Below are 14,085 nucleotides of genomic sequence, written 5' to 3'. Positions count from 1 at the left end.
CAAGTAGTTAATCAAAGAAAAAACATAAAAGGAAAAAGGCATATAAAGAAGGGTGGAAAAGTCAAGGTTAGGGCACCTCATGCACCACAATTGCTCCCTCCTATACATTATATACCCAAGTGTGGGCTTCCCTTTTATTAGCTACTCTTGTACCCCAGCATGTGCCCCAGGGCTGCCCCTTTCATTCCCTACTTCATTCATCTCTTTATCACATGGCACCACCCTTTCAAGGATGTACCTTGGACATACTGCCCCCTTTAAAGGTAGAAACCACCCAATAGGATGCTTGTTTAACTCCATTTGGAGCTTGGAGACGTTAGCACATGCCAAAGCCCACTATGGAAGGGCATGCCATTATGAAGTGCCCACCTGTTGTCCATGGTTTGTAAGCTCTTTAACTCAATTTCCTTTGATGACTTGTTGTACTGGAAGGCTAGGGGACCCATTGGATCGTGTGTAGTATTACAGATGGTCTCCATTTTGGGTTTGGTCTCCCTATATGGGGTCCTAACCCTCTAGAGGGCTACATTGGCACATGTAGGATGTGTGTAGAGAGCCATGGGCCTCCACAGCAGTAGACAACACTCCATGGATCCCCAAAGATGTTTAGAGGTTATTCGAGATTTACCTATTGGACGAGGAAGGTTCACCTGGTTCACCATGCCCAGCTGACCCCACAATTGTACCATGCATTTGGCAGATGACCCAGGACTTGTATGTTGATGTGGCACCACTTACACCATCATCTGAGCCCTTACAGATGGTCTACAGACATCTTCGATCTACTTGGAGACCCATGCGGTTACTTGTCTGCCCTCACACCCATTGGGAGCATCACAAGTTTATTATTTGGAGAACAAGGGGGCCAACCCCTTGTCCATTACTTTTGGGAGTCTTATTCATCATTATAGCACTTATGGACTTCATCGGGCTTCTTAGAAGGCCCAACGACATGTATTATTGATCATTTGACCTTTTGAGAGGCTTATTCTTTTGTTGATGAGCTAGTTTGGTGGGCTTGTCACCAAAAGTTTGTTGTTTTGCACATTATTTTATTTTAGGGGCTAATGTAGGCCCAATAGCTAAATCAAACTCATTGGAAGTGTATAAATTGAAGTGATGAGGATTCATTTTAGCATCATCACTTGGATTTGGAACTTGTATCTCTTAAAGATTTTCGCTATCTTTCTTGGAGGACGAATTTTTGGAGCATGGAATGAATTTTGATGTTTTGGATGATTTTCATATGTCTTGGAGCTTCTTGAAGGTAAGTTTTTAGACGGTTGGATATTTTCTTATACATGTAAGTACCTTTTAATGTTATTTTTTCTTTCTAATTTTGTCACATACATTGTTGTTGAGATTTCGCTACACTAGGGCTTATTTGCTGCATCTCTTATGCGAAGTTGTGGAAATTTTGTTTCTGGATAGTGAATGCTTCATGTATGGGCCATGTATAATGAATGAATGTTCCTAGCGATGTTTCATTGCTGAAATTCATCTTGATAAGCCATTTATCTTGAAAAACGAAGTATAAAGTCTTTGAAGTTGCTTTTGTTGCTGCCCTAGTGCTAAGCGAAGTTGTCTTTGAGGCCTCCTTGACCTAGAAAATTTGAAGGTCCATAGTCATAATTCTACCTGACTCCATTTCTCCCCAAAGGATTAGGCATTGGTCCACTCAAAGGTGATCATCTTACACCTTTCACATCAACCCCCTCTCCTTCTCTAGGCCTAGCCCATTAGGTCTCATAGGGCGTCATTTATCTTGCAAACCACCCATAAAAAGGTTCGGTCTCTTGGCCCCTACTACGTTGGTGTGTCTCTTAGGTGCCCTCCAATTTTGAAGAAATTTCAACAGTGGGATTTTGAGATATTTGAAGCCCTTGCCTTGAGATTGAACCTTGCCCTTGGTTTCCTAGGCTAGAAGCCTTACTGGGACCCTCACATTGTCTTGCATTAAAAATTCTTTCTTTGGTCCCTCTCCCCCTTCATAATAGGTCAAGCATATCATTGGTTGCTAAACCCTACCCCCTTGGCCTACCCCCAGGTCCACTTTGTTTTGTGTGGTTCCATACACTATTAAAGGTAATTCTTCAAGGATCACTGGGATCCAAGCTTTCACAAGAATTACAAGGCCTAGGAACCTCAATTATAAGATACATACCTTAAACCTAAACCTTGAAATTCTCATTAAGCCCTTCCTTGAGAGCTTTAAACCTTGCCTCCAAAGCAAGCAAGCCACATTTTTGAGCCTCTCTTGTGAATAGGCTTCTAGGATCACCCTTCAACCTATCATTGGTCTATCCATTTAGTGATCCTCATCATAATGGGTCTCCTCCCATCGGCGAAAGTCGGTAAAGAGCAGGGAGCCTTAGCCGAGGTGACAATGGGCTATTGCTCCATTTGTTGCCCTTAGCCTAGTAGTTGCCCTTCAAGGATCCCCCTTTAGGACCCCTGTTAGTTTAAGCAGTAACATTTTGGCGCCGTTGCTAGGGACACGAAACGTGTGTTTGGTTCCCCATACGAAATATTTCCATAACATTTTTGGCGACTCCATTGGAAGAACGAAGCCGTAGTTCTTCATTGAACTTTAAGGTCAATGCTTGTAGGGTGAAACAAGCATTTTTCTAGGCATCTTTAAATTCACCCTGAGAACTCCTACATATTTTTCATGTATGTTTCAAATAGGTTGACTTTCTTTGATAAATTTCCTGCTTTGGACATTGCTAGCATCTCTAGGCACCCTAGTCATGTCACCGGAAGGATGGTACGTGGGGTGCCGATTTTGATGGTGATCCACTCTCCGCAATTGACCACGTAGAAAGATTTAATGCACGTGCTTCAAGAGAGGAGGTTGTTTACCAAGATGTCCTTATTTTGATGTTCATGGGATCTCTTGGTGGTCATAACTCATGGCTGCATGATCATGAACCCAAGAGCATCTCATCTATTGAGGACTTGGTTGATGGCTTTCTTAGACATTTTCAGGTATGCCCCACATTAAGCATCCAAGAGGAACCTTCATTGATCATCATCAAAACATTGAGAATCTAAGTAATGAGCAAGAAGACGAGTCCTCCTCGGGTCCACATGACGAAAAGGATGATTTTGAGAACACGTGTTGGGAAGGATAAAGTTGAGACTAGCCTTACGTTTCTCGAGGATATTACTCCTGATGACTCTCCTTTTGAGAACCTTGAGGAAGGTGGTCCCATTTTCCCTTAGAAGATGATATTGGAGATTAATTCCATATTGAAAAGGATAAATGGGAAATTGTTGGTCCTCAATTTGATTGTGCTCCCATTTACGACACCGACAAGGAGGATGAGGCTGAAATTGGTCTTCCCTTTCTCTCTGGTATTATTTATGATGACATATCCATTGATTCCATTGGGAAGGATAATTTTTATTTTTCCTTGCATTAGGAGGGGCAGTTGAAAGTGATCAATTTTCCTGTTAGGAGAGGTCCAATATATGATACTAAGGAAATCGATAACGCTCCTCCTTATGATTCTATATTCAAATCACCTGAGCCTTTAGATTATGATTTTGGGGAAGAGAAACCTATTGGATATAACACTCCACCCTCCCCTTTGCCTTCTTCTCTTGTTCATCATTTTGAGAGTGATTCCTACGCTTGTTCTTATATGATCTCAAGTGACCTTGATCCCTTTCCCCTTTCTGAGTATAGTGTCGAGGAAGAAATCCTCATTGAATATTCTTTACCTCCTTGGGCACCCCGTCATGATCATGATCAATCTATAGCCTCCTCTTTTCAGTGTGATCATCTTGGGCAACCTACTTGTGTTTCTACATCTCAGTAGTCTCCCGTTCCTACTAATCATAACCTTGTAGAGGCCATAAAATATGACATAAATGATAAGGACCATCACATGCCCGAGGTTGCCATCCATCAAAATTTTATGAGCCTAATCATTGACATCTCTATATTTTGGTTAGAAGAGAGGATCTCATGGATTAGATTACATCATTTTCTTACCTCTTCTCACATGATCATCCATGTGTGGACATTCTATTTTCCTACCTCCCATCGGCCTTATCATCCATGTGATTCTGTCCACATTCGCTTTGGCATTTGTTGCATGAGTAATCATATAGGCTGGCATATTTATATTGATTTGATGATATGTTGGTTGCACTGGCTTTATGATTACACTTAGTATTAGTTTTGTACCATATGCATGTTAGGGTAGGATGCATTGCATACTGATTTTCACATTAGAACTAATGCCATATGATATTTCTCATGATAGATTCGCTGCATTTAGATTTAAAAGTGTATTTTTATGAGTCGATTTTATGGGTCTAATCCAAGCATGTGCGATCATGAGACACCGTGAAAGCATGCTGCTTTGTGTTTTTCATCTATGTGCAGATAATAGTTTTGTGGTGTACCAAGAGATTGTTGGTGTTCTCGTGACCACCTCTTGTTTGTGTAGCTTCGCCCATTGTTCGATAGATCACGTCCCAGTTGGAGCCAGATGTTACACCCACAAATGGTCCTCAACCAGTAGCCAACAACCCCTTGTAGCCACCAACTAGCTCATTGTACCACTTCTCTGCCACCTGAGCCAGCCATGTGGTCCCTCACCCATCTGTCATGATCGTATGTTTGAAGGTGGGCCTCCCAAACCTAAAGGTATGCCTTGTCATTTAGTAATTGAGTATTGTAGTTTACTTATCATGGAAACTTTTGGGCATGGGTTAATGGGGGGGTTCGGCGGAAGGAGTGGGCTAGGTCTGTGCTTTTGTCCCCTAGACCTCCTTTTGATGTTAACCTTGGATCCTAGTCCTGTGGGATCTATTTTACTGACCTTTGGGCTTTAGGGATGGTACTTAAGGGGAAACCTTGATTTTGGTTGTGTGGTCCCGCTCCCTCATCCACATATATCACTCTCCTTCCGCTAATTATAACCGAATTCATCATTCCTCCCACCTGGGTCCACATTCCTCCACTGGGTCCACATAGGGTCAGCATTCCTCGTCCCGTTGCCCACACCTTGGGTTGCGCTTGGAACGATCCCTTGAAGGTTGATGCAACTGAAAGAAAAATAAAAGCATAGTTGGCCACATTCAACAGGAAAATGTACTACAAAATGCAAAAGATGGCTGGGACAAACACATTTAGCACGTGGGCAAAAGCCAATGCATGAGCTCTACCCCACCATCATGGCCATCACCCTAGTTCCTATAGGCCCTAGATGAGCCTCCTTTATCATTCAGGAACCCATGATTGTCCCAACTCTTGGTGAGCAATGAAATGCCCTACCTTAAAGGGGTATCCACTGCTATACCTTACACATCATGTTCTTATCCCTTGAGCCCAAAGTAGTTAATGAAAGAAAAATCATAAAAGGAAAAAGACATAAGGAAGGGTGGAAAAATCAAGGCCGAGGCACCTCATGCACCACGATTGCTACCTCCTATACATTATATACCCCAAGTGTGGGCTTCCCTTTTATTAGCTACCCTTGTGCCCCAAGATGTGGCCCAAGGCTGCCCCTTTTATTCCTTGCTCCATTCATCTCTTTATCACATGCCACCACCCTTTGAAGGATGTACCTTGGACATATTATCCCCTTTAAAGGTAGAAACCATCCAATAGGATGCTTGATTAACCCCATTTGGAGCTTGGAAACATTAGCACATGCCAAAGCCCACTATGGAAGGGCATGCTATTATGAAGTGCCCACTTGTTGTGCATGGTTTGTAAGCTCTTTAACTCGACTTCCTTTGATGAATTGTTGTACTGGAAGCCTGGGGGACGCATTGGATCTTATGCAGGATTATAGATGGCCTCCATTTTGGGCTTGGTCTCTCTAAACGGGGTCCTAACCCTCCAGAGGGCTACATTGGTACATGTAGGACTCCATAACAGTAGAAAACACTCCACGGATCCTCAAAGATGTTCAGAGGTTGTTTGAGATTCACCTATTGGACGAGGAAGATGCACTTGGTTCACCATGTCCAACCGACCCCACAGTTGTACCATGCACTTGGCAGATGACCCAGGACTTGTATGTTGTTGTGGCACCACTTACACCATCATTTGAGCCCTTACAGATGGTCTACAGGCATCTTCGATCTACTTGGAGACTCATGAGGTTACTTGTGTGCCCTCACACCCATTGGGAGCATCACAAGTTTTCTATTTGGAGAACAAGGGGCCAACCCCTAGTCCATTACTTTTGGGAGTCTTATACATCATTATAGCACTTATGGACTTCATCGGGCTTCTTAGAAGGCCCAACGACATGTATTATTGATCATTCGACCTCTTGAGAGGCTTATTCTTTTTGTTTATGAGCTAGTTTTGTGGGCTTGTCACCAAAAGTTTGTTGTTTTGCACATTATTTTATTTTAGGGGCTAATGTAGGCCCAAGTAGCTAAATCGAACTCATTAGAAGTGTATAAATAGAAGTGATAAGGATTCATTTTAGCGTCGTCACTTGGATTTGGAACTTGTATCTCTCTAGAGATTTTCGCTATCTTTCTTGGAGGACGAATTTTTGGAGCATGGAATGAATTTTGATGTTTGGATAATTTTCATATGTCTTGGAGCTTCTTGATGGCAAGTTTTTGGATGGTTGGATATATTCTTATACATGTAAGTACATTTTAATGCTATTCTTTCTTTCTAATTTTGTCACATACATTGTGCCGGGATTTCACTATACTAGGGCTTATTTGCTGCATCTCTTACGCGAAGTTGTGGAAATTTTGTTTCTGGATAGTGAATGCTTCATGTGTGGGCCATGTATAATGAATGAATGTTCCTAGGGATGTTTCATTACTGAAATTCATCTTGATAAGCCATTTATCTTGAAAAACGAAGTATAAAGTCTTTGACGCTGCTTTTGCTGTTGCCCTAGTGCCAAGCGAAGTTGTCTTTGAGGCCTCCTTGACCTAGAAAATTCGAAGGTCCATAGTCATAATTCTACCTGACTCCATTTCTCCCCAAAGGATTAGGCACTGGTCCACCCAAAGGTGATCATCTTAAACCTTTCTCATCCAACCCCCTCTCCTTCTCTAGGCCTAGCCCATTAGGTCTCTTAAGGCATCATTTATCTTGCAAACCACCCATAAAAAAAGATCAATCTCTTGGCCCCTACTACCTTGGTGTGTCTCCTAGGTGCTCTCCAATTTTGAAGAAATTCCGACAGTGGGATTTTGAGATATCTCAAGCCCTAGCCTCAAGATTGAATCTTGCCATTGGTTTCATTAGGCTAGAAGCCTTATTGGGACCCTTACATTGTCTTGCATTAAAAGTTCTTTCTTTGGTCCCTTTCCCCCTCTAGAATAGGTCAAGCATATCATTTGTTGCTAAACCCTACCCCCCTGGTCCACTTGGTCCTACACACTATTGAGGGTAATTCTTCAACGATCATTGGGAATCCAAGCTTTCACAAGAATTCCAAGGCCTAGGAACCTCAATTATAAGATACTTACCTTAAACCTAAACCTTGAAATTCCCCTTAAGCCCTTCCTTGAGAGCTTTAAACCTTGCCTCCAAAGCAAGCAAGGCACATATTTGAGCCTCTCTTGTGAATAGGCTTCTATGATCACCCCTCACCTTATCATTGGTCTATCCATTTAGTGATCCTCATCAGAACGGGTCTCCTCCCATTGGTGAAAGTCGGTAAAGAGCAGGGAGCCTTAAATGAGGTGATAGTGGGCTATTGCCCATTTGTTGCCCTTAGCCTAGTAGTTGCCCTTCAAGGATCCCCCTTTAGGAACCCTGCTAGTTTGAGAGGTAACAGGGCCCACATGGAGGGAGAAAGGGGGCAGCAAGATAAATAGAGGTGGACGGCTTCATTTTGTAACACTTTTTGCTAATTTGAACATTGAACCCCTTGTATGCTTGAGCTGTTGAGCCAAGTCGACGCATTGCTGCTTAGCACCTGAGGTTTCCAAGCAGAAATCTCAACTCCTTCTTCAGTGGACTTCTAGTGCCACTCTTGGGGAGAATATCATCACCCTTCATAGTTGTTCTGGGAGAAATTACAGGCACATTTAGTCACCATTCGGAGCAGACTAGGCAAAGGAAGGGAACATGCAATCCTTGGAGGAACCAGAGTGAGAGCAGTCAACATTCTGGGCTTTGGTGGGCAAGTTTCCTTTGGGTTTTGCTGAGGCTTTCCAATGATTTGTTGGGCTGATTGGAGGGCTATCATCTAGGCTGAGTTTGGTTGTTTCTGGGCATGCGTAGGAGTCGACTTGCAGGTCCTGTGCAGTCCTTGGGGAGCTAAGTTCATGTGGGTTGGAGGACCAGGGATTAGGAGCTGGGAATTACAAGGAGTCATAAGGAGAATTAGTGGGGAAATTTGCCAGCATTTTGGCATCATTGCAGCTAGTTTTTTGGTCGTGTGTTTCAGCTAGAGAAGAGAGCCAATTATGCCCTAAATTGTGGGAAATTTGGAGCAGTGGATTTTTGCTGAAAGCTTTCTGGGTTTTTATGGGTTTGTTGAGGAGAGCCTACTGCCAATTTTGCAGGATTTTCTGAGCATTCTAGGGGAGTCAAACACAGGTTCTACTCCAGCTAGAAGCAACAGAATTACTGGGCCAGCGCAGGGGTTGGAGGACCTGGGATTTGTCTAGCTTGTTTAGCAAGCCTAGGTGCACTTATTCCAACTCATTGTAACCATTCCATGAAATATAATAAAATGGTTCAGTTTAGTTGGAATAAATGGTTGGTGTGCTGATATCTCTGCTATGTTTTGATTTTTGGTTGCATGTTGGGAATTTTATGACTGTTATCACTTGATATTTCTATTAGGAATATTACAAAGTTGGACCATTTGACACATAAGATGGAGGCACACTACCTTTATCAGAGGTTGAGTGAGGTTTTCTCTTGAGACAATCCCTAATTTGTGATCTGGAGCTTAGCTGCAAATCAAACATTTGGTAGATTCAGATATCTCACCTTATGTAGATGAAGGCCGTCAACTGTAAATAGCTCAAGTGTGGTTGACCTTTGTTATAGAAGTTGATCTCTTCAACCATACCTATTCAGTGTTGCGATTATGACATCCTTATTAATCTTGTAAATATTCTTATCTTACTGATTGCGACTAGCATATACAAAGCAAAGTTGCAAAATATTTTGTGATGATTATTTAGGGGTTGGTTAAGGGTCCTTGTTTTGTCTTCTCTTCACATACCTCCGACAGTTTTTGAATACACAAATGTGGTTTGCATGAATACTATGAATGAACTTTCCTCATATTTTTGATTTGATTTAATTCATTTGAAAAGGCTATCTTGTTATTGTTCATCGTTATCAACCATTCTCTTCGAGTTGCCTATGTTCCATGCCACAATTATTGCTTTTTATGCAATTAATTCATAAGTTTCATCCAATCTGCCCTATTCTTTACTAGCTTATTTTCTCATAGGTCTACTTAATGTAGTTTCAAAGTGCTCGTAAACAAAAGTCCTACTCAGCATTTGAAATGTTTAGGCTTTGAGCTCAGTGCATAGTATTTGTGATGGTGTCCTGTGTCCAATGCACAAGCCACGATAGTGAGTACACAGTTTGGCCTCAGAGCAGAGTTCCAGTCTGATATTATTGTAACAGGAATTGATGTTAAGAACATGAGTAAATTTTGTGAAATTTAAATTATTTATATATGTTCTAATTTTGGCTAAAATGTGGGCTAATAGTAAGTTCAAAATTTCAAACATACTAAACAGGATTGTAGGATGTGCCAATCATTACTATTGAATTGATATCTGAATCATATATTAGTTCAGGAATGTTTACCTGGACAATTTCTGACAAGTTGTTTCATTTACATACCAGCAAAGCTATAGAGAAAGTAACCAATAATGCAAGCCTTCGAGAGGCCTTGGGAGAGCCAATCATGAGAGGCCAGTGGTATAATGCAACCTTGTCTGTGGCGCACCATAAACATTCTGTATCATGCACATTTCCTGTTGTTGGTTCACAAGGAAGTGGAATTCTTCAGTTGAAGGCTGTTCGTCGTGGAGGTAACTTAATCTATGTTCTGTACATTTCAGATAGTGTGTTACTTGCTCCTTTTCCGTTATTTGAAAAGAGATTAGAAACATTATTATTTTCAAAATTTAGGACAGTAGGGAAGTTAACTGTGGGTTCTGTTGGGGCATTGCAATGAACTCTAAATGTTACATGTAGAAACATTTCAGTCATAGAATGTGTTTTTTATCCACTTATATAAGACTTTTGTTTCATACTTTTCGAATAACAGATGGTCAGGATTAAATAAAGTAGGTTTCTTGAAGATTTTGCATTTGATTTGTTCCCGAAGGAGAATTTGTACAAGTCAAAGCTCAAGAATGCACTCTTTTTCTTTATTTCATGCTTTTGTAAATGTTGTACCCTTGCAATTTTTTGCTACATGGAGAGAGTAGTCTGAGAAAGCTAATATACTGCTGTTGACAAATTGATAAGAACCTTTGACCCGAAAGTCAACCAAGTAAAATAAATGGCATTAATAACAGGCAATATTTTAGTCAAATCATTCAAAGTTATGTTGTATAAGCAGTAAAAATGAGCGCAGGCAGATACTGTGGCTATAATTGTTTAAAAGGAAAGAGTTTGCTAAGTTTTTTTGATTTTGTGATGGTAAAACTCGAGACTCCAAGGCAACTCCATGCTTATTTGGCACCCGCATTCTGACTGTGGCTTGGGAGGTCTGCACCACCCACTTGAAAGTTAAAACAAGTTAAAAAAAGCTAGTACTATGCTGCTCTTAAGATTATAGCTCCTTATTCTTGTTCTTTTTTTTTGGTTTTAATTGCAACTAGTGGAATCGACAATTGGGACAGTCTCATACTTATGTGACACGGAGTTGATTCCCTCTGTGACCACTATAACCACTAGGTGCACAATGCCTGACCCTAATGTGGAAACGTGTTTAATCGTGGGATCGAACCAAGGACCTCATAATATTTTATATAACATGTTTACATGCTTTTCCAAATGAGCTACCCCTAGGGCTAGCTCCTTATGAAGGTCATGTCATAGCTGAACCCTCCAATATACACGGCTGACATGGGCCATGTTACCCACCACTTTGTGGGTGATATCCATAGGGGCCCTGTTAACCTCTTACCCACCACTTTGTGGGTCATCAATTGGCAGCTAACAACCCCTTATAGCCACCAGATAGCTCGATGTGCCATTTTCTCTGACACCTGAGCTAGCCATGTGGTCCCTCGCCCATCTGTTATGATCGTATGTTTGAAGGTGGTCCTTCCAAACCCAAAGGTATGACTCATCATTTTTTGATCGAGTATTTTTGTTTACTTATCATGGACACTTTGGGCATGGATTAGTGGGGGGATTCAGCGGAAAGAGTGGACTAGTTCTATACTTTTGTCTCCTCTGCCCTCTGGATGGTTATCCTTGTATTCTAGTCCCGTGGGATCTCCTTTATTGGCCACTAGGTTTTAGGGATGGCACTACATGGGAAACCCCGATTTCGGTTGCGTGGTCGCTTCCCAAAACCATATACATCACTCCTCTTCTGCTCATTACAACCCCATTCATCATATTTCCCATCCTGGTCCACATTTGTCCACTGGGTCCACAGGGAGTTAGCATCCCCATCCCCTTTTCTACAACTTGGTGTGAAAATTCCACAACTGGAATCTTATTGCAGCAATTGGTATTATTTCTTCTAACTGATAAATTAATTATTCAGTTTATTGCTATGGCAACATCGAAATAAACACACCGCAACGTTCAAAAATAAAAATTGCGGAAATGAAATAGTGCTAGAACTGAGAAATGCTAGCACACATAAAAATTAACACAGTTATTTTTGAACAAAAGTCCCCGGAAAAACCCAATGCGGGAAAATCGGTGTAGCAAATGAGGGTTTTATTTTATTATGCAGCAGTGAAATCTAAGTACATCTATGGATGCCCAACTGGAAATCCAAACAAGAAGAAAATCTGGGCGAAATTATTTGAGGGAATTACCCTTCCTCCACAAGCAATCCCGACACGAATTCTCTTCATAAATTTGTCCTCCTAGACCCTCTGCATTAGCCTTTGCGTCGCTTTGCACAGACCCTGTGACATCTAACCTCCGAATTGCTTTGATGAAATCGTTCTGCTTGTCTCTGCTGAGGACATTGCTTCTCAGGCACATTCGTCTCTTTGCCTGGCCTCTAGAACTGAAAATGAATTTCTCCCCAGCAAAATCAAATTGCTTTTGAAGCAACTGCGCAGTCCTCTGCACTGCCCCACTGGGAATAACTCGGCCCCTTGCTGTTGCCTCTCTGGGTTTGGAAAACTTCTTTCGGATCATTGTCTCTGCCCCTCATTGACCGGCCCCTTGTTGTTGCCTCTCTGGGTTTGGAAAACTTCTTTCGGATCATTGTCTCTACCCCTCATTGACCGTGCTTCAATCTCTGGCTCTCTGGCAACTGTTGCTACTCTCTGGAAATTGATATGCCAAGAAAATCGAACTACATAAGTGTTTTCTCCAAGTGTCCATCGACGACTTCTTATAATCCTTTGTTGGGACTCCAACAACCAAGATTAAATCTTGATCAATGGCTAGGATCATCTCGAAGTCCATCTATGTGAGTTTCTAGATGATTCTCACCTTATCTCAATTAATACTGATTAATTAACCATATTCCCTAATTTTTATATTTGGGAAATATTTAAAAATCGGCTAATAATCTAATTGAGACACTTCTAGGTGGAATTTCCAGAAACGATTTCCGGGTTTTGGAGATCTCATGTATTCTAGCCTCTCCACGAAATTTCGTGGCTAGAACACATCTGATGCTAGAGAAACTAACATTTTGGTCGGGCCTGGAATGATGCCCCGGAGGTTAATGTGGATAAAAAGAAAAGAAAAAGCATATTTGGCCACTCTCAATAGGAAACTGTACCATAAAATGCAAAAGATGCATGGGACATACAAATTTAGCACGTGGGCAAAAGCCAAAGATGAGCTCCACCCCTTATCCATGGCCATCACCTTGGTTCCTATGGGCCCTAGATGAGCCCCCTCCATGATTAAGGAACCCATGATTATCCCAACCCCTGGTGGGCAATGAAATGCCCCACTTAGTGGGGATATCTATTATTGTATCCCACACATCATGCTCTCATCCCCTGGAGCCCCGAGCAGTTATAAGGACAAATTAATAAAAGGCAAAAGGCATATGAAGAAGGGTGGAAAAACAAAGGTCGGGGTAACTCATTTACCATGATTGCTCCTTCCTACACTCATATACTCAAGTGTAGGCTTTTCCCATATTAGCTACCCTTGTACCATGGCATGTGGCCCAGAGCTTCCCCTTCACCCCCATTCCATTACATTGCTATATCACATGCCTCCTACCATTGGATGGATGTACCATGGACATTTCACCCCCTTTAGAGGTTGAAACCACCTAATGGGGCCCTTGGCTAACCCCCTTTTGAGCTTGGAGACCCCTGTACATGCCTAAGCCCACTATGGAAGGGCATGCCATTATGAAGTGTCCACTTGTGTTTCATGATTTGTAAGCTCTTTTACTTGATTACTCTAATGATTTTTTGTACTGGAAGGCGAGGAGATGCATTGGATCTTATGCAAGATTGCAGGTGGGTCTCCATTTGGGGTTTGGTCTCCCTATATGGGGTCCAAGCCCTCTAGAGGGTCACATTGGCACTTGTAGGTTGGGCGTAGAGTGCCACGGGCCTCCACCATAGTAGAGAGCACTTCATTAATCCCCAACACCATTCAATGATTGCTTGTGTTCCATCTTTTAGATGAGGTTGATGCACATGGATCACCATGCCCAACCAACTTCACACCTGTACCACACACTTGGCAGAGGTTCTAGGGTCCAGATAAGGATGTGTCTCACCGCGGGAGACAAAGGGAAGGCTTATGTCATCATCCTAGCCCTTGCAGATGGTTTACAGGCATTATCGATCCACTTGGAGACCCATGAGGATGTCATTGTGCCCCCACACCCACTTGGGGACACCACATGTGACTTGCTTGGATATCAATGGGCCAATCCCTTATTCACTATGTTTGGAGCCTATTCTTACACCTTGGCACAC

The 14,085-nt window shown here is 42.1% G+C and overlaps 1 protein-coding gene across 1 annotated transcript in view; it reads left to right on the top strand.

Moving 5' to 3' along the window:
* Nucleotides 1–14,085, top strand: part of LOC149226951 (cytochrome oxidase complex assembly protein) — an 88,675-nt gene that overhangs the window by 33,971 nt on the left and 40,619 nt on the right. The window contains exon 3 of the mRNA XM_089377642.1: nucleotides 9,827–10,014. Within this exon, the coding sequence (XP_089233768.1) occupies nucleotides 9,827–10,014 (188 nt within the window). The remainder of the gene's footprint in view (nucleotides 1–9,826; nucleotides 10,015–14,085) is intronic.

The sequence above is a fragment of the Pinus tabuliformis genome, chromosome J (genome assembly GCF_031772625.1).
Source record: "Pinus tabuliformis cultivar Carrire ecotype Pingquan chromosome J, CPIR1, whole genome shotgun sequence".
Taxonomy (NCBI): Eukaryota; Viridiplantae; Streptophyta; class Pinopsida; order Pinales; family Pinaceae; genus Pinus; species Pinus tabuliformis.
Note: the sequence above shows the minus strand (reverse complement) of the source record. Positions and strands in the feature narration are given on the sequence as shown.